The sequence below is a fragment of the Pseudonaja textilis genome, chromosome 1 (assembly GCF_049901715.1).
Source record: "Pseudonaja textilis isolate UNSWEBS1 chromosome 1, rPseTex1.2, whole genome shotgun sequence".
NCBI classification, from domain to species: Eukaryota; Metazoa; Chordata; class Lepidosauria; order Squamata; family Elapidae; genus Pseudonaja; species Pseudonaja textilis.
Window position 1 is genome coordinate 28412204 of NC_141990.1, and position 24919 is coordinate 28437122.

A 24919-nucleotide genomic window follows, 5' to 3' on the forward strand; every position below is an offset into this window, starting at 1 on the left:
AGACTTCAACATAAATCTGAATGGCAATCTACAGAATTAATTTGTCAAATATCGGAAGCATATCCAGGCTGAAGCAATGTTTTGCTGATCTAAAGCAATTGCAAATCAAAAAAGAACAAATGAAGAAAACCTCATTCTGGCAGACATCAAATTTTTAATATCATGTCCTTGCAATATTGCCTTTGTCCAGGGGTGGTGTTCTACTGGTTGAGGCCAGTTCAGGTGAATCGGCTGTTAAAGTTACAGCTGGTTCGCCAAACCGATATTTCAACCAACTGGCTGTCCCTGCCCACCCCACCCCTCCCCTCCCCTCCCAGGGCACACAATGCAGGTAAGTGCAGGGTCCACATGGAGACTCTGGGAGGGGGAAAAATGGGCCTCACAGAAGTCAGGAAATGGGCCTGTTTCCAGCTTCCAGAGGGCCTCCAGAGCCCGAAGGAGGCCCTTTTCACCTTTTCAGAAGCCCGGGGGAGGCCTCTGGCCCCTTGGGAAGGCAAAAAAAAATGGTCCTCCCGGAAGTACTGGAAGTCACGAAATGGACCTGTTTCCGGCTTCCGGTGGGCCTCCAGAGTCCAGGGGAGGCTGTTTTTGCCCTTCCAGAGGCCCCAGGGAAGCCTCTGGACCTTTGGGAGGGTGAAAACAGTCTCCTCCAGACTCTGAAGGTCCACCGGAAGCCAGAAACAGGAAGTTCTGGTTGGCCACATCCACCGTGGCCATGCCAACCCAGCAACCTGGTAGCAAATTGGTTTTTAGAATGTTTGAATGCCACCTCTGCCTTTGTCTCATTGTCTAATTCACTGCTAAGGCAATGTAATATCTTCCTTAGCTGTTCCCGTTTTAAAGTAATGTCTTCCTTCTTCTCCTGACACAATTTTGGCTGTGGATATCTGTTAACAGAAGTTTTGGAAATGACAGCTGGTGTGATCAGAGATGGGTTCTATCCACCTCCTACTGTCCATTTTAGGCTACTGCAGGCAAATGGTGTTTTCCCCTCCCCCGCCCCCCCCCCACCCCGCCCCATTGTTACACTAGTCATAGACACAATATTAGGACATCTTGGCATGTTGAAATTTGCAGAAAAAAAGATTAAATGTTTTTTAAAACTTCATTGAATGTTCCATTTCAATTTTTTCCCCCTTTCTTCTAATCCTCCCCAAAACAAACAAACAAAAAAAACCACCTTCAATCAATACCAAAAGAATCAAAATCATTTATTTGAATAGAAAAAGATATTATCATTAAAACAAAATGGATCCCATCAATACACCAGTGGACAGAATATTCTTATATCTCAGAGTTAGAACAGCCTCCAAAGGTTTCAAGACAAAATGGGTATGGGCTACAGGCGACAGCATGTGTGAATGTTAGTATGCATAATATTAAATGTGCATGCCTGGATAGTTGTCTTCTTCAGGAAGGAATGAAAAGATCTGCGTTTCCCATTCTTGCACATTTTCTGCTTAAGCCAAAGAGTTGTGAGTGCAGATATGTTAGGAACTGTGTGAATAAGCAGAAGGAATGTTTTCTTTCATTCAACTCTAACAGAATCACCTTTCTTACTTTTTGATAAACAGGTGTTGTTTTCCTGCTTTAAATATGGACTCACAGTGAGAAGGTGCCTGCAGGCAACTATTCCGAAGCTGGCCTATAAAGTTATGTACAAAGTCTTTGATTTTTTCTTAAAGTGGCTGCTTATATAAGATTTTGAGATATAGCTTTCTAAATATGCTAGGACAAGAACCAGAATGTATCTGAGCCTAGTTGGAGTCCAATTATGTTCTGCAACTTTAATAAGAAGACAGCCTAGTGGTTCATGACTGTCCTTAAGTCCAACTGTCATCAGATATAAGTCAGAAAACCTGGGAAAGAGGTCTTCTTTGTAGCATCCCCTGATTCTGAAATTCTTGACCTGGAAAAGTAGCTTAAATGCCACTCTTTGTACTTTTGTGTCAAGCTTTTTCATAATTTCATGAGGAGTAGAATGGGAACAAATCAATAGACTGGCATAAGACTGTATGACCTTTTGGGAAGTGGGAGATGGCTAACCTATATTAATAGCAATAAAACTTAGGCTTATTTACTGCTTCACAGTGCTTTACAGCCCTCTCTAAGCAGTTTACAGAGTCAGCGTATTGCACCCAACAATCTGGGCCCTCATTTTACTGATCTTGGAAAGATGGAAGGCTGAGTCAATCCTGAGCTGGTGAGAATCAAACTGCTGTCAGTCAACAAAATTAGCCTGCAACACTGTGCCGCCATGTTTTTTCTTTACATTTCATGAACAATGTTGGCTATAATAATGGGAGCTACATTCAACACACATAAAGAGCACCAGTCTGGAAGGCAATGCACAGCCATCTTGTATAAATTATTGTTATCTTATATATTTTTGGTGACAGCTGAAAAACTTTTGCATTCCTTCTGGCTTTGAAAATCCTCTTCCAGCCATGTCTTTTTGCTGTTGTTTTAACTGACATTTTATTCTGTAGTATTCTTATTGCTGTTGATCCATGAATAAATGTCATTTCATTTTTATCATTTCAGTTAGTCCTGGCAGTATTATGTCCTTCAGATCACAAAGAATCAGAAATAACTGAAAAACTGAAGCAATATAGCCTGTTTGGTATAACTAGCAGAGAAGAGCAGAATATACATTTATAAGTTGAAATAACTAAACTGCTACATCAGATCAAAATGCTACTTTTGGCTTCCCACAGTGGTCCATCAGCTGCTTCTCTGAAGCACACAAAGAGGGCTCAGATGTGATTCCTCTGGTTTGTCCCAGTGCCTGCACATTCGTGTTTGAACCTTGGAAAAGATGGTTCCATTTCTCAATGTCAGATAGCTATTGTTTTTCATTCATATCCTGCAGTAATGAACTGTACTAAGTCATGGAAATAAACTGCAAAAATATAATTCCTTTTTTTTTTTTTTGCTTACTCTGATCCCACTCTTTCTGGAATATCCTGATGTATTCACTTAAACTTGTATTGATAGATAGTTTTAATTGACATGCTCGAAAGTCAGCAGCTTGGCTTCATCAAATTCTAGTAGGGTGATGTCTATTAAGGCCTAAATTTTCACCTAGTTGATTAGACCATAAGACTTGAGAAGAGCAAAAAACAGAGGAACAGCTGATCAGATCTTGCAACGGGTAGTCTGGACTGAGCACCAGCAAAATCCCATTACTAAGTTCCTGAAATCTGAAAGTTCTGAGAAACAGCATCACAGGACACCAGCCACCTAAACTGCAATACGAAACTGTCCCAGCTTAGTATAATCTACAAACCACATCTCACAACAAGAAGACATTAGTTGGTCATAGAAGCAAACCAACAACAGTTCTGAAGAAGCTTCTTGGATGAGAAGCAAAACATTTTCAGGGAAAAGAACAAGAAAGCCTAGTTGCCTTTTGAACAGCATCTCGGGGGCAATGATGATATGGATTATTGTAAACAACTGTATCTACAAATTAGCTGCATTCCACTGATAAAAACTAAATGGAAATTATAGATGGTATATAATACTTTCTGGCTAGTTTTCAACATCCTCACTAGCTCTCCTCCACTGTGGACATTCTTCATGTCTCATATTATTCAATTTGAATGAGGCCAAAAAGCTTCAATAATGTTTTCAGCTATATTTCTCCTCTATTGTTCTTAGTTAGGGAGTCTCCAAGTTTAGGATAAGTTTAATCACTGAAAAGAGGGGATGCTTCTGCCTATATGAGTTAGAGTTTGATGTGATTTAGTTCCTGTCCTTTGGGAGCCTCACTGTTCTTATTCTCCACTTATCTGCAAATCCTTCTGGACACTATCTTGACTGGCACCACAGCCCATTCCTATTAGATCAGTGGAAGAGCCCCTTTACTCTGTCTTCTCCCTTGTTGTGCCTATCTCCCAACCGGGCAATGGGAGTTTCTTCTCCTAAGTCTTGAAGGTATCTCCCATCCCGTGCACTTCCAGTGCCCATTCCTCCCACTTTAACAAAGCGAGAAGCGGCGGGAATTGATGTTCATTTTTGTCACGCCAATGAGCTTGAGTGGGGTGGAGAGGCTGAAGGAGGATGTGAGGGGGCAATCGCAGAGGAGGTCAGAGAGCTCATCCCTCTCTTCCAGCTCATAGGTGGCATCATTCAGCATCCGCCGGTGGAGGTGGCAGGTCTGCTCGATCTTGAGTTTGTTGATATCACTGCGCAGGCGCATGAGCTGCCGAGCCAGCTGCTGATCCTGGAGACGCATTTCCATCTGGAACAGAAAAGCAGGAAGGGCGTGACAAGATGGCAAAGGATCATCAAATCAGGAGGAGATGTGAAGAGTTGGGGTTGCAACTTGTACCTCTTTTGACAAAAAATGAGATGGCTTATTCATCGCCACTGCTGCCATAGTTAAAATTCCTGATGTACAGGGTCTAGGAAAGCCTTTGCCCCATGACAAGTTCTTTTTTTGTGATCTACTTCATTCCTGCCACAAACATGACCCTGGGAGAGTGCATCTATCATAAATACATGCCAGATGCCAACGCCTGAATTTTTATCATGTAACTAATGTCTTAAGTGTGACAACTGGTCACAAATCCCCTTTTTTTCATTGCAGTTGTAATTTTGAATGGTCATTAAACAAATAGTTTAAGTTGAGAACTACCTGTTTATGTTATGTTACATGCTCATATATGCTTTGCTGTGAGTATTATTTTAACATCTGTAACATCTCCCTACGTATGCTGCTGCTCCTATATACAGAATATAATCTGAAAGATATTCTATTTTCTACACTATATAATCACATGGACAAGAACCTATAGATATTTAGATATATCTTAATGTTAGGTTCAATTAATTAATAACAAAACCAATCCCCTCTCTTCCACAATGTTCTATGCTACCCAAATACCTTAATAAAATTCTGGATAATGATGATTGCAATTCAGCCTACATATAATATCTGGTTTACAAGTGTACCACTTACCTCTGTTGGATGCCTGCCACCTAGTGGCCACCAAATCTTTTGAATTTAATTGCTGTTCCTGTTGCCTCATTCACATAATCCAGCTCTTTCCCCACAACTGAAACTTTGGAGAAGCTTTTATTTGTTTGTTTGTTTTGATTTGTCAATCGCTTACAAGATAATAGATATAAGTATATACATAGTTATGAATACATGAAATGGGTACATATAAGAAAAATAAAAGAAACAATAGGACAGGGACAGTAGGCACATTAGTGTGCTTATGTACTCCCCCTACAGACCTCTTAGGAAAGGGGTGAGGTCAATAGTAGACAGTCTAAGGTTAAAGTTTTGGGGGTTTGGGGAAGAAACCACAGAGTCAGGTAGAGTATTCCAGACATTGACCACTCTGTTGCTGAAGTCATATTTCCTGCAATCAAGTTTGGTGCGGTTAACCTCGAGTTTGCATCTGTTGTGTGCTCTTGTGTTGTTATGGTTGAAGCTGAAGTATTCATTGACAGGTAAGTCATTGCAATGTATAATTTTATATACCATACTTAGATCAGAACGAAGATGGCGTAATTCCAGGTTTTCTAGATCTAGAATTTCAAGTCTGGCAGCATAAGGTATTCTACAACGAGTAGAGGAGTGGAGAACTCTTCTTGTAAAATATTGCTGGACTTTCTCAACTGTGCTAATATCAGATACATAATGTGGCTTCCAGACTGATGAGCTGTATTCGAGTATTGGTCTAGCAAATGTTTTGTATGCTCTAGTTAGTAGTGTGATATTACCAGAGAAAAAGCTACGTAGGATTAGGTTAACAACTCTTAATGCCTTTTTGGCTATGTAGTTACAGTGGGCTCTAGCACTTAGATCATTAGAGATGAGTATTCCAAGGTCCTTTACAGAGCTCGGATCATCAAGTCTTGACTATTCAGCTTGTATTTTATTTTCTGATATTTTTTTTGCCAACATGTATGCATTTATTTGTTGTGATTTGACGTTGCCATTTGTTTGACCATTCTGATAAATATTCCTTTACTGAGGATGGTTTATATGCATTTCCCCAAGGCTGTTCCTGAAACTATCTGAACAACTGCCTCAGTAAAGATATATTTTTCAAAACGCGTCAGGCCAGCAATAGAAGGTTTACTGGTGCCTGTGAATCTTTCCCCTAATGTTTTGCCTTTGCCTACTCTTCCTCTGGGAAACTGTTGACAAAATGAATGGATGGCAGAAATAAACAAAATGTGTCTCAGAAACAAATGTCAAAAATCTCCCCTCCAATTACAATTAAGATACAATGAATGCAAGTGTCTCAGAACAAGAAATGCAAATAGTCTTTGAGGGGGTGGGATTAGTACAAATTTGATTGTATTGATTTGATTAAAATTAATTAACAGTCAATCAATACAGTCAACAGGATTAAAATCTATGTATTTAACCAATATAAAGCCAGTTTGGCATAGAGGTTAAGGTGCTGACCTGTAGACCAGGAGTTCTAATCCCTCTGTAGGGATGATAACCAATTGGCTGACTTTGGACCAGTTACTCTCTCACACCCCAACCCACCTCACAGGATTGTTGTGGAGAAAACAGGAGGAAGAGGAAGGAGTATTACGTATATTTGCCAACCTGAGTTACATATAAACCAGTGGTGGGATTCAAATTTTTTTTACTGCCGGTTTTGTGGGCGTAGCTGGTGGGCATGGCTTGGTGGGCATGGCAGAGAAAGGATACTGTAAAATCCCCATTCCCTCCCCACTCTTGGGGGAAGGTTACTGCAAAATCCCATTTCCTCCCCACCCCACTAACCTGCTTTCCAGCTCCGTTCTCCTGTGCAGGGCAACCAAAGAAGACCCAGCCAATCAGCTGGGCCTTAGGAAGCAGAGAATAGATGGAGGTGGTGCCAGTCAGAGATAGTATTTTCCAGTTCTCCGAACTACTCAAAATTTCCACTACGAGTTCTCCAGAACTAGTCAGAACCTGCTGAATACCACCTCTGATATAAACTAATAAAGGTGGGATAAAGGTCTGATAAATTTCCCTCTTCTTTTAATGAAAAATTCCATTGAAGAAAAATGTGTAGATATTCTCAAGACAGGGAAGGGTCATTTGTACCCTGGAACTGTAAGATTGTGCACCTTGCTTTTTTAAAAAAATCAAACAACTGATGTTCCTTTCCTGATTAAAAAGGTAAGTTAAACTAGAGGAAAAGTGTTCAAAGTCACTCTGAGAGTGAGATGGATAATACCTCAAATTGACCAATAAATAAAATACAGTTATTGCAGTTCACAACAGAAAGTGACTGTTTTGTTTGCACAAGGAGACTCTGTCTAGTCAACAATATTCAATCAGCTTTTCAGAGAGAAGGTCTGTCAACTTCTGCCAGTCACAAAATAGCAGCAAGTCGTTCAGACAGTGAAAGTGGTGGATTATGGCAATTGTAGATGATTAAACTAGTATTTCCCTAACTGCTACCCTCCACATATGTTGGAAATAAAACTAACTTGTTAGGTAAGAAATCTCCAAGAGTTGTGGTTCCTGTTCATCTGGAAGAAATATGATTGATTCATGTCATTTGGTCAGCTTTATTGGCTTTGTTGATGTTATCTGCCAGCCTTACTTCTGAAAAATGTTGTTAATTCATTTTAGTTCTGTGTTTTCCCTGAGCATCATTTGTTATAAAACCAATATGAGAGTTGATTGTCAGATTGATAAAGGTTCTGAGGACTGTTTTGTAAATAGCCATTGCAATCTCCCCATTTTCATGAAGGGCCTTGATTACACAGAAGATTACATTAGAAACTCTCCATATTAGCATACGTGTGTGTGTGTATTCTAAACTGGAAATATTTCAATTTCTTTAACCCCAAGTTCTTAATAAATCTCATAAAGGAGAACTTTGCAACAATCTTCCTTGAAAAGAATCACTTTTCATTTCAGGTGGCTGCTAAAGAGTCTGATAACTGGGTTGGAGATTTAACAAATACTAAATCTGATTACACAGGATCCCATTTCAAAGGCAGTCTTTCATGAAATGCTGAACATGCTTAGTTTGGTAGCTATCCTTATTTTCTTTCTTAAGAGGTTGCTGGTAAAACCAGAATGTCAGATTAGATTAAAGTTAATACATATTGTCAGGCCATTTCGGTGTCTTTGTGGCTTTACAACATGGTTTTTATTTTTAGATTGTTTTTTTACTGTACTGATCCCCCACCCCCCCGCCCGTTTTTTTTTCTTATAGGGATCAGCTTTTTTCTAGCTGTAGTCCAATAGCATCAAACTTTTCCCAGGGAGATAAAGCTTCTTGCTGTCAAGAATGTTCTGCCTTCAGGGTGAGAAGACTTTTTTGTACTCTAGTAAAATAAAAATGGAGAGGTTGAAAGTGGGAGGGGAGAGGCTGATATTTTGCTGATAAAGGGCACAAGGGAAAGTTTGGGACGGTTGACAGAAGAATTACATGGACAATGAGGAGCAAGATGGCATTGCTGGATCTCATCCCATGTTCAGTACTTGTGTTTATAGTTTCTGGTAGCTTGGATAACTAGCAAGCTTCTTGCATAGTCAAATATTCTTTGGGAATAGAAAAATATACAGGGATAGAAAAATAATAGTTTCAACTCCACAGGGATATAATGTTAATCTCTGAAGTCTGCTAAAGCATAAAATCTTCTCTAATCTCTTTCTGTGTTTCTAAGAAAGATTCCTTAAATGAAGAGATGTAAGAACAAGAATGAATGCATCCACGAGTTGCTTTTCATATTTTTCCCTTGCTACCATTTTTCCCAGGTCAACTTATCCTCTGCTTGCGTGACCTGGATTGCTTTTGACAGACAGTTCCTGGCATTCATTCAATCAAAAGCCATTGTATAAGTTATTCCATCTTTTTTTTTTAATAAGAAAAACATGGACGCAATGATGAAAAAGCATGGGAAGATTTCATGTTGAAAATTATATTGTCTACACACACATCCATACAAATTCTATTGAATGGAAGAAGCTTTCCTCCTTCCAGAAACAGCATATGCAAAACACTATCTAATCAAACTGCATGAAAACAAAAGAATGAGCTTCAATGAAGTTTTGTGTTGTTTTTTTCTTTATCATGTTTTTTTCTTTATCCTTAACACTCATTCACTGTAACACTTTTAAAAAAGAAGAATTTATTGCTAAACTGAAACAATGATTGGCCAGTATAGTTAATTTTATTCATTAATTTGCTAGATTGATTGCTTGCCTGTCATTCAAGAGCTTCATACATGGCATATAATGTTCCTCCAACTTTTTCACACAACTCTTTGGGGCAATTTTATACAAAGAGAGTAGCCCGACCTTAAGTCACCCAATGAACTCAGCGAACTTTCATAATTGAGGATAAATCTGAACTTTCCCAAACGTTTTTAGGAGGACCATCAGGAAAAAAAAACTAAGCTAGTAATCCTTTTCCTAGGTTTTCCCTGCAGCATTTGGTATTCAAAAATGCAATTAATTGTTTTGAACTTTAAATTTTACTTCACTCCAATGACTTAAAGGAATTAAAGGAATTAACTTCCTTCCATTAATTCTTCCCCAGCCAGTTTTTAAAGATATCCATCTGATGACAATATCCCCATTTTGAGACAACAGTGTAATGTTAAGTACTCTTGGTAAGGAATAAGTCCCTGCTCACCAGGAGACTGCTGGAAGCATGTAGGATTGCATGGCACTTTACATACTGTAAGAAATCCTTTCTATAGTTAGAACTGCATTCATTTTGATAGGTGACTCCAGGTTTGAAGGGAAAAAAGTAGTAAACATACCTCTTTTATTTATTTATTTTTCCCCTCTCTCTTATTTTACTAGGGTCTATGTAATTTGACAGGGCTCTATTATAACTTCTCACTCCATCTGGATAGTAATAGCTACTTTGAGGGGTCCTTGTTGCTCTCAGAGTTTGGTTGTTTTCCTGCAGACCTTTCATTACCCAAACTAGATAACATCATCATAGTTTGGGTAATGAAACATCTGCAAGAAAACAAGCAAGCTCAGAGAGCAACAAGGACCCTACATTTCAGCCCTGAGCTACAAACATTCTCCTTTATTGGAATCACTACTTTAAAAAAGAAAAGAAAAAGGCATTTGAAACTTTTTTTAAAAAAAGTCTCAGATGTGCCCCTGTTTTCCCCCCCTTATCTCATTGATTCCAGGATTAGGCATTTTGTAATCTCAGACTCAGTGCTTCCTTTTAGCTTTACGGAAATATCTTTCATCTTGCTGTGTGGAACAATTATATAGGCTGTATATAGAAATCCAAACGTATTTTGCTAATTCTTCCTCTTTTTTTTCTCAGTTCATCTCATGGCCCTACAAGCATTTCCATCAAAACTAGAGAAAGTAGCATTTTAATCACAGCCTCTATTTCCAATCTGATAATGGAATGGTCTCACACTTGGAATCGGGTGGTTTTATTAAAGTTATATGAACAGATTTTTCCTTCCGATGCAAAGTTTATGGTGGGATGCAATCTATTAATACATCAGTTTGAAGCATCACATGCCTCACCATGCTGCTATATTGCTCACCAAGTGACTAAAAGCAATACTCAGATAATGAGACAAAAAAAGAACTTCACCTTAACAAAATTAAGTTTCTCCTTGACTGTTTCAAATCAGTCCAAATAATATCTTTCCCCATTTTATCATTTTCTAAAAACAGAACTGAAGCAAGGCATATGCATGTATATCCTGCTCTTGCCTTTTGTAATGTGAATACCGAGCAGATAACACATGTAAGCCATTAAAATACTGTATATCCCTTGTTCAAACTGTCTGAAAGTCAATCAAGTCTATAGGACTTAATATTGCCATGTCTCCTTGACAATTATGACTCTCCTACTAAAGATGTCTTGTTGAAGTCAGAATCTATTAATCTTCCAAAACCTTGTAAAAAGCACATAGCAAGCTGCCTTGTGCATTAATTAAAAAAATTAATTGCCAAGAATAGGCCTAATTTTTGTCTTTTCAACTGTAATCCTAAAACATGCCTAGAGGTTCTGTTGATAAAGAATTTTAAAAACAATAGGAAATTACTTACCAACTCTTTTCTGAGCCAATTTAATGCTTCATCGATGTTTCCAAAGCCACACACTTTCTCCGGGGCAAGCAAAATTGGCTGTCTGGAAGAGCTTCCATTAATACAAACCTGCACATCTCTCAAAGAAATATTTTCCTCTGTTGGTTTCTTCTCTTGCCTCCCCATGTCCCTCTCAGAAGGTTTGGAATGGCTCTTCCAGGCTGGTCCTTCCAGCTGAGCTTTCCATTCCAAATAGGAAGGCCTTCTTGTCTCCAGCCTCAGTTTCTCTGTCAGGGCTTTCAGATTCCGCAAATGATCATCAAATGGGGGATCACCTTCAGCCTTATCATCCACACTATCCAGCATTTCTTCTATCTCGATTTCTGGCATGGATGTCATATTTTCTGCTGGGAAATCAGAAACATCCACTGAAAGGTTTGCAACAGAGATGCAGGCAGGACCATTCAAACAAAGATTTGCTCCTCAGAACTTCCTGGGCACATAGCAGTTTTTCCCACTCAATTCAAGACATTTCTTTCATCCAACCATCTAAGCAGAAAAACAAAGACATATTGTTTGATTCAGCCAGGAACCATTAAAAAAAAAAGAACAAACATGCAATCAGAACTTCCTTCTATGGCTTGACTGGAGAAGAAATGGAAGTTGAATATTTCAGCTTAAGAAAACATCCAGCTACGAGATTTTGCACAGCTATTTGGTGATGTTCTGGGGCAAGAGCAAACAAGCCTTTAGCTTTGCAGAGAAACATTTTGCTGCAATGAGACCTGTCAAGAACTATGCTTCAGGCCATAAAGTGAATTACTAAGGATGAAGTCAGACGTTGAGAAGAAATGCAATGACTGGGTGTTACACAATTAATAAACTCTGATCATTATATTTTCCTTACATGTTCTGAACTTTTCACCATTATTCTTTGCAAGAGGAAAAGAATAGGGATGAGAGGAAAAGAGTGGGGTAGTAAGGATGGAAAAACTGCCTCACTTCAGGAGCTTCCTTTATGGAGGGTCAAATTAGGCATCATACGAATAATGCATGTATCTGTGTCTAAGCATATTTTAAACTGAAAAGGAAACATGGAGGTTGTAACCATCAGTACCTACAGAGAAAATACTTCAAACTCACACACAGCTATATTTTCACTCAAATTTCAATCCACCAGATATTGCTCTTTTGGGCAGTCACAGAACTCTGCAGTTGAGTTCACTTTTCAGGTATGAAGAAAGGGTTACATATTGCTATTGTTCCCCACAATTTCTCCCCTCAGACCTAGCATCTTCTGTTCAGAAATAGTATTCAGCAGGTTCTGATCAGTTCTGGAGAATTGGTAGTGGAAAATTTGAGTAGTTCAGAGAACTGGCAAATACCACCTTTGACTGGTCCTGCCCCCATCTATTCTCTGCCTCCCGAGTCCCAGCTGATCGGCTGGGTCTTCTTTTGTTGCCCTGCATAGGAGAACAGAGCTGGAAAGCAGGTTAGTGGGGTGGGGAGGGAATGAAGATTTTACAGTATCCTTCCTCTACCATGTCCACCATGCCACCAAGCAATTCCATACCCACAGAACTGATAGTGAAAAATGTTGAAACCCACCACTGCTTCTGTTGCTGCTTTTTAGTTACAACAAAAAGATATTAGGAGGCTATTTTCATATTTTAAAATATTCATACTTTAACATTCCAGCTTTCACTCCAGAGAAAAGTGTTAAATTTATCTGGAATTTTAGAATAGAATAGAATAACAGAGTTGGAAGGGACCTTGGAAGTCTTCTAGTCCAACCTCCTGCTTTTGTAAGAAACCTTATGGCATTTCAGACAAATCATTATCCAATCTCTTCTTAAAAATTTCTAGTGTTGGAGCATTCACAACTTCTGGAGGCAAGTTGTTCCACTGATTAATTGTTCTAACAGCCAGAAAATTTCTTCTTAGTTCTAGGTTGCTTCTCTCCTTGATTAGTTTTCACCCATTGCTTCTTTTTCTGCCCTCTCTGGTGTTTTGGGGGATAGCTTGACTCCCTCTTCTTTGTGGCAGGCCCTGAGATATTGGAACACTGCTATCATGTCTCCCCTACTCCTTCTTTTCATTAGCCTAGACATACCCAGTTCCTGCAACTGTTCTTTATATGTTTTAGCCTCCGGTCCCCTAATCATCTTTGTTGCTCTTCTCTGCACTCTTTCTAGAGTCTCACAATAGGATTACCTCTATTGTAGTTGATGTGAGCTTCCAAATCCTCTTCAAACAACCAAACTTGGCCACAATAAATGATAAACTGCTAACTGAATAAGTGAAATGAGTTTTAGCAGAGGTGCTCTGCCATTAGAGTCCCCCTCGTAGTCATTGGGGTTCATATAATTCCTGAACAAATTTTTGTAAAACTAAGTTTCATTTCTTCTGAGAATAGAAAAGCATATATTGTAAGTAGAAATCTGGTTGTCAGAACTAGCTAGGTTCACACAACTTTAAAACCGGAATTAACAAAATACAGTTTAGTGATTAAGAGGCCAGGCTGGAACAGAATTCTGTGAATTCTAGTCTCACTTTAGACACAAAGCCAGACTTTGAATCAATCATTTACTTTCAGCCCTAGGAAAGAGGCAATGGCAAACTACTTATGAAAGACCTTGCCAGGAAACATCAGGGACTTGCTCAGACAGTCTCTGAGAACTGAACATAATTGAACAGAAGAAAAAATATATACAACTGCTACTTTTACTTCACAAGCTCTGCCAAAAGAAATAAAGCTTATTTTTGTTTAAGACAATGGCCTAGTTATCACATGTTGAACAGCAAAGTAATCAGCCATTTTAACTTAATCTAGTGATTTGGGCAAACTCAGCCACAGGGTGAGGTTGTAGCACTTAAAATGCAAGTAAGAGCTGGCACAATTTAATGATCATCTGTAAATATACACACAGAAATGTAACCTGTCAAAACTTTCTTCTCCCTGATGGTTTTCCAGAATCTTTTCTCCCTGCATGAACATGTTTCCAGACCCTTTTAGTTATGCTATTGTGATTCCTAGAAGAACAAATATTTCTTTGTCCTTTTAGATATTTGTAACCCAACCTAAAAGCAAATGAACAGGAAATCTCTGAAACTTTCCCTTAATAAAGATTTGGGCCATTCATTGCATCAAAACCTCACAGGGTTGTTGTTGTGCGGAAAAGAGGAGGAGGAAAGAATATTAGATGCATTGGCTTCTTGGAATTATTTTTTTAAATAATAAAGGCAGGATAAAACAAAACAAAACCCACAATAGTGCTGATGTCAAGCCTTGACCCAAGGATATCTGTCTCCATGGTTACAATGACCCTTTTGTCCTTACATTAGGAAGATCTGTTTAATCTAGGGGAATGAATCAACCAGCTCTTCTAATAAAAATGGTTGTTCATGCAGAATGAGAAAATGTTTCTCTCATTCTCCTTCATTTATTCTCTGAAATAGTAGTAAATGAGATCTATCCAGCCTTGTATTTTTTATTTTTTTTAGGAATGTATGAAGACAGCCGGAACTCTCTTCAAGAGATTCAGGCAACCAGACTCAGAAGATCCATTAGCTACGAGAGGGTTTGCCTATTTACATACCGAGCAATCGATCAGTCAAGGAAGGGACAGGTAATATTTTTGAGTATCAGATATGAAAGGGGTGAAATTTAGAGCATGTTGTGAGGGTTTCACAAAATGCTAGGTAGGAGATGCCCATTCACAGAATGTTTCCACTTTAGAAATTTATTCATGAGAAACTGGTAAAGTTACTCCTTGCTACGCCTTCTAGTTCTCCAAGTGGTGGTTGCTGATGATGGTGATTAAAAAAAAATAAATCCCTAATCCTCCTTTGGGGAGGTACAGTAGGTTGATATATTTTTAAAGAAAGACTTGCCATGTTTCTTTTCAGAGAATGCCTGTGGGGCCCCGAGGTATTTCCATAAATCAAGATGATACTAGAAGCTTGGCTTTGCAGAACACCCGCTTCTTATTTAGTCATTTATTTGGTAATTAAGGAACCTTAAAAAATAATGCCTAGCAGGGTAAGAATCTTGCAAGCAGCAAGAAAAAGATGCTGTGGGCATCATTGGGTAAGTTAATTGGTTGACAGTTTGAGGGCACCTGTCATGCTGATTTGTGGAAATTAAACTGCTTTGGCCAAAGCATTTGTTAAAATCATATTACCTCCTATTTGCTTTGCTATGACATTTTCAATCTGTATTTGGGAACAAAATAATTATACATTATAAATTTACCAGGCATTTGGCAAAAGGAGGACATGTCCTCCTTTTTCTCCTCATGTCGTCTGTACAGCAGGCATACTCTTAAAATTAAACACTGTCAGTCTTTTCAAGTATCTCTTACTATGCAGCTTTTCTCCGTGGGGCAGTGCTTTCCTAATGTGCTAACTGAAAAGTTAACAAGCTCCATTCTGTGACCTTAATTTGTTGATTATAGTCCTCCCGACAAAGCCTTACTCAGTTACATACTGAAGTTTTTGCCTAACTGGCTCTAGCACATTCCTACAATTGAAAAACCAGTCTTTCTGATGCTGGAAAAAAGTTAATTGTACATTTATATAGATGTCAATACATTCTTCTTCAGATTTTCCTTGGAATTTTTTGTTGCAGATGCTGAGAAAGTTAAACAATTAATGTCCCCTTTATTAATTAATGTCCACCATTTATCCTCCTAAACAATTAATGTCCACCATTTATCCTGCTTTCTAATTGTTTACCTCCGGGGCCTTCAAACTTGACAGCTTTAAGACTTGGGAACTTCAACTCCCAGAATTCCTCCTCTAGTCATGTTAGCTCAGGAATTCTGGGAGTTGAAGTCCACAAGTCTTAAACTTGCCAAGTTTGAAGACCCTTGGTTTACCTAGTAACTTTAAATCCAAGGGATACTAGAGTTCAAAAGGATAATGTGATAGATTCGGAGACTGATAATTTCATTGTAAAGTTTTCAATGTTTCTCTCATTTAAACACTCACTTATAGATGTAGACAGGCAGTCCTCACTTAATGACTGCAATTGGGACTGGCAACTCCATTACTAAGTGATGTGGTCATTAAGAAAAACGTTGCATGACCATGACAGACTTACAACCTCACTTCTGCTGTAGTTGTTAAGCAAGACATCAGGTGACCACAACTTGCAATTTACTGCCCGCTTCTCCATCGACTCTGTTTACTAGAAGCAGCTGTAAAGCATGCAGATAGTGACCTTGTGGTCACAAGGACTACAATGGTTGAAAAATGTGAGGACCGGTCATTAAGTTACTTTTTCAGTGCTGTTATTAAACAGGGCAGTCATTAAGCAAGGACTACCTGTTGTGCGTGGAGAAAGTTAAAACTACAATAATTTTTGGCTGATGGCTTCCTATGTGAAAGGAAGTTTTGTGTCTCTAAAGAAATAATCTTTTCACTCTCATTCTACCTGCCCACCAATAAAAAGGATTTTATCATTTGATTTTATTGAATGAATATATTTCTAATGTGGTCTGAACTTGACTATTATATGTCAGTGTTAATGGAAGAAACTATTTCTAGCTTTATTTTTATTTTTTTCAGAAAAGCATAATAAGAATTCTGCTGGATGACTCCACAGGTATCCCTAGCAAAGACCTCATATATTTGAAAGTAAATTTCAGAGTCTGATGTTACAGATTACAAATAATCAGAGTTGGAAGCGATCTTGTAGATCATCTAGTCCAACCCCCTGCCCAAGCAGGAGACCCTACACCATTTCTGACAAATGGCAGTCCAATCTCTTCTTGAAAGCCTCCAGTGATGAAGATCCCACAACTTCCGAAGGCAAAGCTGTTCCATTGGTTGATTGCTCTCACTGTCAGAAAATTTCTCCTTATTTCTTGGTTGAATCTCTCCTTGATCAGTTTCCATCCATTATTCTTTGTCTGGCCTTCGGGTGCCTTGGAAAATAGCTTGACCCCTTCCTCTCTGTGGATATTGGAACACTGCTATCATGTCTCTCCTGGTCCTTCTCTTCACTAGACTAGCCATGCCCAGTTCCTGCAACTGTTCATCATATGTTTTAGTTTCCAATCCCCTAATCACCTTATTGCTCTTCTCTGCACTCTTTCTAGAGTCTCAACATCTTTTTTATAGCGTGGTGACCAAAACTGGATGCAGTACTCTAGGTGTGGTCTTACTAAGGATTTATAGAGTTGTATTACTTGATCTTGATTGTATCCCTCTAGTAATGCAACTTAGGATTGCATTGGGTTTTTTGGCTGCTGCCACATACTTCTGGCTCATAATTTGGCCCCAAAAGCTTTACTTCATTTTCCAGAAAGGTGCCCTATTAAGGATCCCAAGCCAATCATAAAAGCCATGTTCATGTTCAGAACCTATTCAGAGCCAGGTTGTCCCTGATTTCAAAAATCAACCACAATTAATCACATTTCTGAAAATGAAACTTGTACTATAACACTGCATGCAAAACATAGGAGATCCTGAAATGTGCACCCTTTTATTATTTTTAAAATGAGTGAAGGATTTTTGTACCTTTTTATCACCTATTTTGGACTTGAGGTTTCTGTGGGGTACAATATTTGTAATAATCTTTTAATGACAGGTAATGAAAGCTTGAGTCAATTTATTCTTGTGCCCTCTGTTTTTTAGATTTAATTTTCTACAAAACTTCTAAGGCCTGGTGATTCAGGTATATAAATGATGTAAATAAATAAACATGCAGCTAAACAGGATGTAGAAAATACAACTTACCTTCCACCCTCTTATACTAAGTAGAGTGGAGGGTAATATTATATGTAAATTATGCAGATACAATTCTTAATTGTCTTTCTATAGAAACCTGAGGTCACTTGAGATTTTAATGGCTTTGTTCCATGTAACATTTCCCAGACCATCTGTTGGTTTTGTTTATAAAATTTCCCTAGAAAGGTGCTTGGGTCTGTACTTAAGCAAGAGGCATTCCTTTATATCTTGAAGGATCTCTTCTTAAATAATTAGCTATTTACACAAAGTTAAAAAGAAAAAGCATCCATTAACAAGGAAACATTCAGAGAAATACACCTATAAAGGGCAGACATTTACAAGGTGTGGTTGCCTCAGCTGTTGATTAGAAGTACATAATGGAATTTCCTGTTGGCAGATCTCAGTTTGGCAGATCTCACAATGTTCTCTGGCTAAAAAAGGAGAAAAAAATAGTGACTGGCATAGTTCCAAGTCCCATGGCGATAATTTCTTTCCCCACCCTAGAGAAATCTTCCCCCTTAAGGGAGTTGATTAGAACTTCTGAAGAATAGCCACGCTATACTTCATCCTGCATTGCCATACAGAATGCATTTGCATTTCTTCTTGCTCTTTTGAGTACAGGTAGCCATCAACTTAGGACGAAAGGGAACCAGTCAGGGAGTATGAAGAGGACTTGCACAAGGGTCCTGCATCCAATGCAGGGATGGGGTCAGAACCATCTGAGAGTGGGGTGCTGCCTTCAGAGCCTTCGGAGTCTGGCAGCAGTGAAGCAGAGGACTCCAGGGAGCCTCTTCCCAGTGCGGGTGTGCACACAGCTGCTAGAAGGCAAGAGCAGCTGAGGCAGAAAGGGCGACTCAGGAGTAAGGCTGGGAGTTGATTGCCCCTCCCATAAGGGATAAAAGGCAGTCCTCAATGATGAAGAGCTTTGCAGGAAGCAAAGCAGTTCAGTAATCTCTGAGTCCTCTCTGTACCCTGATCAGTTTTTTCTAGGTTTTTGGGTTGATTTATGTTTAGCCTTAATTGGACTTCTGTTTCTTGGCAGCATTCTACAGCACTGAAAAGTGTGCTCTTATCTGGAGGAACTGTATATAATGAGTTTTGGCTGGGAGTGCAAGTAATTCCCAACATTGCATTAAAAAAGGTTTTACTTTTAAATTAAGTTTGTGTTTTATTAAATTTGATGAAGCCTGGGTCAGAACAGTAACTCAGTTGTTAAGTAAATCTGGTTTCCCCATTGACTTTGTGGGTTAGAGGGTCACAAAAGGTGATCACATGACTTCGGTACACTGCAACAGTCATAAATACGAGTCAGTTGCCAAGCACCTTTAATTTTGATCATGTGACTATGGGGATGCTGTAACAGTTGTAAGTGTGAAACACGGTCATAAGTCACTTTTTTTTCTGTGCCATTGGAACTCCAAATGAACTGTTGTCAGTCGAGGGTTACTTATACAATGAGATATTATCCAAAAGGAATGACAAGGTGGATTGCTGAATTCTGTAAAATGTAATATTTTATCTGTATGTTTGCACACATCATGGATGACAAGAATAGGTAGGAGGAATGAGATCTAGGTAATCAGGTTGTTGTTTATATTTGTTTGTTTAAATGTATTAGCTGCCCAACCTCAATAGACCACACACCCAATTCCAAAACTACTCTTTTTTGCTTACAATTAAAAAACGAATTTAAAGAAAAATGTTACTGACCAGAGAGAAAAGTATAAAAAGAAAGCAAAGCAAAAATAGTCTCCAAGACCCACCTTTCCCTAAGGCCTGGGTGAACAATTCCTTCAATAATTTCCTGAAGAACATTGGGACACAAGGAGAGAATATTCCAGAAAACAGGAATTTCAACAGAATTTTGTTATTTGCATTTTCATTGTTCTGTTTTTATCATTAATATTGCTCTGTTGTTATTATTTTCTGCTTCTTTTGGTTTGTTTGCCAGGTTTGTATTATGTTTGAGATTTTTCCACAGAAAAAGAAAAGCAGGATATAATCCAAGGAAATAAACAACCCAAAGGTGGTATTCAGCAGGTTCTGACCAGTTCTGGAGAACCGGTAGCGGAAATGTTGAGTAGTTTGGAGAACCCACAAATACCACCTCTGACTGGAGATTTTACAGTATTTTTCCCCTGCCATGCCCACCAAGCCATGCCCATAGAACCGGTAGTAAAAAATATGAATCCCACCACTGAAGCAACTCCTCCCCACTTTCCTGGAAAAGCACTGAATGATAGACTAAGAAAGAAGATTTGACCTGGGTTGAGAAAGTTGACTGAGACTTAAATTAGTATTGATTTGATTAAATAGGTACAAACCCATATTTCAGATACATCGTTCATGAAATATACTGAATTCTTTCTTATTTTCCTTGTTTGTTTGCTGACAAAGAATGACTTTAGTCCAGTGCTTCTCAATATGTGGATTTCAACTCCCAGAATTCCCCAGCCCCAATATGGTGTTTAGACTATGCTGTGGATAACAAAACCACAGATGAAAGGCCATTTTACTACCGTGTTTCTCCAACAATACGGCCTCTACCAATAGGAAGGCCCAGCATGATTTCTAGGCATGAGGTGAAATTAAGCCCCACCCCCAAAATTTAGGCCTATTTAAACCATACATTTCCCCGCCATTTCTCACATCATTCTTTAGAACTACATGAGGTGAAGAGAAATGGGAAAGGAAGGGGGGGGAGAAAACTTGCCTTTAGGAGCGCCATGCAGGTAGCCTAGGCTAGAATACCCTGATCTACTATCGATTGAACATCAGCCGATAGAAGCTCCCCAAAGGCAGAGTGACCAGCTGCTTCTATCAGCCAGTAGGAGCGGCTGCCGACTCTGCCTTTGGGGAGCTTCCATCGGCCGATAGAAATGGCCTAGTGAGGGGAGCTCGCATTAGTTGTCTTTGAATCTACCAGCGGGGCAGGAGAGAAAGCACATGCGTATCTGTGTCTGGATTAAAATTGTGAGATTGCAACAGAGGGAATGGGAGAAAACGCCTTAGCCCAAATGTATTCTTGTTTTGCTTTCTTGCCCATTCTCTGATCAATCTCTCCAGGGCAGCTTTTAGCCTAAAATCGCCCAGGTCTCCCTCAGCTAAAAGAGAGGGGAGGTCTCCAAAGACCATCCTGAACCTCCGCCATTTGAGAGGACCAAACTCATTGCTTCTCAAAGTTAAACCCACAAGTTTTCCAAAAGTTCTTCTGAACAACTCCGACATCCGATGAAATCAGGAAATGTCTCGTGATTGAACTCAATCAAAAAAAAAAAAAAAGAGCCTGCACCTCATCACCAAGTCCCTGGTTTTACAGCTCCTCTCTCATCCCGAATTATGCCGAAATAAGGTATTCTGAGGCTGGCGTTGGTTAATCGGTTAATGACGGGAGCTCTTTCAGGTGCTCAGAGAGAGAGAGAGAGAGAGAGATGGAGGTGTTGCTGAACTTATCAGACTCCCCCCAACTGTTAGCAACACCACCCGCGAGCTGTGGCAGGATTGCCTCGGATCATGTGCAGAGTGCCTTCGCCGTTCAGCTCCCCCCACCATGACTCAAGGTTCATACTAAAATTAGGCCTTTCCAACCAGCCCCTGCAAATATTCGGCCCTCACCAGAGCAATAGAAAGGACGGTTTAGCTTCTCTCCTGCCCTTCTTCACTCCAGCTCCCTCCCGCCCTCCTGTGTCACGGCGGCGACCCTTTCACACTCATCCCGCTTCCCTGCCGCATTCCTACAAGGACCGCTCCCACGTCTCCTTTCAGGAGCCTGCCCGATCTCCCTTCTAAGGGTAGCTGAGCTCTGCTGCCTCCTCTTCCCTCCCTGGCGTCCCCCCCCCCACTCCTCAAACCAGCAGCGGCAGCAGGTAAAGGGAGGTTGGCTGCCCTGGGACTTTGGCAGGGTGCCTGGAAAAGGTCTGGCCTGGGGAGGGGAGGGCAGCAGTGGGAACCCCACAGATGCTGAGACCTTCCCTCACCAGAAGGGCTTGTCTGACCTGGTTCAGGGATGAGGGCTAGTAGGGGTGGTGTGTGTGTGTGTGTGTGTGTGTGTGTGTGTGTGAGAGAGAGAGAGAGAGAGAGAGAGAGAGAGAGAGAGAGAGAAACTCAGCTTGCTTCCCTTCCGCTAAGAAAAGTTTGCAGCCGCTCTCCCATGTGCACTCCCCTCACCATGAAGCCATTTCTATTGGCCGATGGAAGCGGCTGGTGACTCTGCCTTTTGGGAGCTTCCATCGGCCGATAGAAATGGCCTCGAGGAGAGTGTGCGTGGGGTGCTCCTCTCAGGAGCACCCTGTGGGCAGCCACACCTCACCCCAAAGCGGCTGGTGACTCTGCCTTTGGGGAGCTCCCATTGGCTGATAGAAACAGCTTCGTGGCGAGGTGAGTGCACGTGGGTGCTTGCCCCGAGGCCGCTTCTACCAGCCGATAGAAGCGGCTGGTGACTCTACCTTTGGGAAACTTCCAGTGGCAGCCTCTTGGAGAGGTGAGTGCGCATGGGGCACTCTAGGTGTAGGTGTGTGTGGGGGAAGAAATTAAGTCACCCCCGAAAAGATGTCCTAGCCGTTTTTGGGGGGCTCAAAAAAAAATAAGACCTGGCCTTATTTTACGAGAAACATGGTAGGTAACTTAATAGTTATCAATATTGCTTTAGAGATTAGAGGGGAAAGAAGTATTATGAAATCATAAGACCTGGTAATGGGCAAAGAGATTGTTCTCTTTCCCCTTCATTCTGCAATATTCTGAAAACAGAGGGAGATACCATATAAAACAAGACTGGGAGATAGTTTTTTTTAAAAAAAGGATTTTTGTAGCATGGAAAATGCATTTGAGTCAGATTTCTATTTTCCAAGATAATGTTTCTTAAAAATACTAATAAACAAATATATATAACACTGAGGCTGCACATCCTAATCTAGTGACCATATATGTCTTGGGCTACAAGTTACATTACGTGATAACTGACAGTGCTATCTGGGGGGAGATTAATTTAGTATCTATATACAATCATCATTTACTAAGACCAACATCACCTTTACATGGTCCTGTCTGGGATAACTGGTCCCCTTCCAATATTGCTGTGAGTCACTCTTTTATTGTAGACCGTTTGGTGTAGTGATTAAGGGGCTGGCTTAGAAATCAAAAGTCAGAGAGTCCTAGACCAGGGGTCTCCAACCTTGGTAATTTTAAGCCTGGAGGTCTTCAATTCCCAGAATTCCTCCAGGCTTAAAGTTACCAAGGTTGGAGACCCCTGTCCTAGACTTCCCTTAGGCAAGAAGGCTGACTGGGTGACTTTGGTCTACTTACTTCTCTCAGTCCAACCCACTTAACAGAGTTGTCATGCAGAAAACAGGAGACAAGAGTATTTGGTATGTTCACCACTTTGAGTTGAAAGAAATGCATGCATGCATGTATATGCATATACAGGTAGTCCCTGACTTACAACTATTTGTTTAACAAGGGTTCAAAGTTACAACTGCATTGAAAAAAAAGTGCCTGGAGCATCACTTGAACACCACTGGCATTGATAAAATCACCATCAGTCAATTACAAAAGGCAGCTTTACTTGGAACAGCTTACATCACGTGACAACACCTTTAACACAATCAAAAAAACAACATCTGACGATCCCAGGTCCTTGGGAAGAACTTGGGGAAAATGCCAAATCCAGTTTAAACCCCTGCTTGTCTGGTTGGCCAACCACAATGTAAAATAAAATATATAAGAAATAAAATTAAAAATAAAATCTGGAATTCTTCCAATCTGTGTCATGACCTTACCATTTAAAAGTTCCCATCACATCCTAACAAGGTTTGGCACATTGTGAGAAATGCCTGAAACTATGCTAATGCTGTGTAATCCTGTTTGAGACGCCTACAAGAATAGAGATGGGCAACTATTCAGTAGCAAATTGGGCAGAAACATGTGGCACAGATGGCTGATGGGAGGTATTGGGAATCTTTGCTTTTTATGTATGATGTGCCTATTTACTGATACGCTAAAATTCTCATGTTTCCTCTCCTTTTGTCATTGATAGATGATGGAGGGAAGAGACATCTTCCCCTCTGGGGATCATCTTTATAACCCCTTGGCTGCCATATCTCAGGAGCTCCTGATTTCTCGGCTGCTGGAAGAGAACTATTAGGGGAAAAAAAACTCCTTGTGAGAAAAAGGAAGCTGACACCCCATGTAGCAAGTCCACAAGGGATGTTAGAAGGAACAGCTTTTTTTCTCTACAGCTTGGCTGCCAATTTTAAGCTAATCAAAGCACACACATTCTTCATACGTTCATTTTGTATGCACCTAATATTCTTGGTGTAGAAATGGTTTGTAGAGCAACAATGAAGACAAAGATTCCTCTCTTGAAGTATTTGCTATTCAAAGTTTATCCAAGGAGAGAGTTATAAAGCAAGATAAGGAAAGTGGACCAAAGGTACACTAAGAGAAAAGAAGAATGCAGTTTATTTGCTCACACCAATCAGTTTCTATAGGGAAGGAGGTCTTAAGGGGCTAAGGGCAAATGCCTCCCAAATACTGGAATTTTGAGAAGTTTGAAGTAGCAAGGAGAGGTACATAAGTATCCTGGGAGGAGCTCCAATTGCGGTCGGTTGCCACTTTCTCTACCTTACAAAAGGAAGTAAATACATAGATGCAAAGATTGGGAAAAGAGTGGCTTACAATGCAGTGATATCAAATCTCTCTCGCCATGCATACACTCATACACTCACACACACTTTAATTCAAAAGGACAAATCAGTCATTATTTGCAGCAAAATTGCAAGCTAGTTTACTTGTTAGGAACCTTAAATGCAATATTTTAAAGGTAACATCCAGTTTTTAATATGAAATTTCATTTTAAAGTTAATATTGCATATTGTTTTGGTTCTGTTAAAACTATTTTGTTTCATTTGCTGCCACTTAATATTATCAGATGGGAAACATGTAAACCCTACTGCATGTCACATACCCCACAACTGTGTTTGGATGATGTCCTAAAGCCATAAATCCAAATCTCAGCGTAGTATGTTGTGTAAAGGTACCCCACTCTCCCAAACAGTTCCCAGATGGTGAGGTGTGTTTGCGCTTAAAAATAACAAAAATGTTTTTGTCATGCCCCTGTCAGAGTCTGAATCTGAGGAGGAAGACGAACAGCTGGCAGGGAGTGGGAGTGTGGTTCCATTGGCTGTG

General features: G+C 39.9%; 1 protein-coding gene across 3 annotated transcripts in view; it reads right to left on the minus strand.

Annotated features, from left to right (window-relative positions):
• Positions 1–1190: 1190 nt before the first annotated feature.
• Positions 1191–24919, minus strand: part of FAM167A (family with sequence similarity 167 member A) — a 31073-nt gene continuing 7344 nt past the window's right edge. The window contains exons 2-3 of one of the 3 annotated variants that reach the window (XM_087930089.1): positions 11024–11406; positions 1191–4246 (exon numbers count right to left, since the gene is read on the minus strand). In XM_087930089.1, the coding sequence (XP_087786215.1) occupies positions 3983–4246; positions 11024–11401 (642 nt within the window). In that variant the 5' untranslated portion in view covers positions 11402–11406 and the 3' untranslated portion in view covers positions 1191–3982. Of the gene's footprint in view, positions 4247–11023; positions 11552–24919 lie in introns of all 3 variants that reach the window. The other 2 variants (XM_026715964.2, XM_026715963.2) reach the window with 2 other exon arrangements.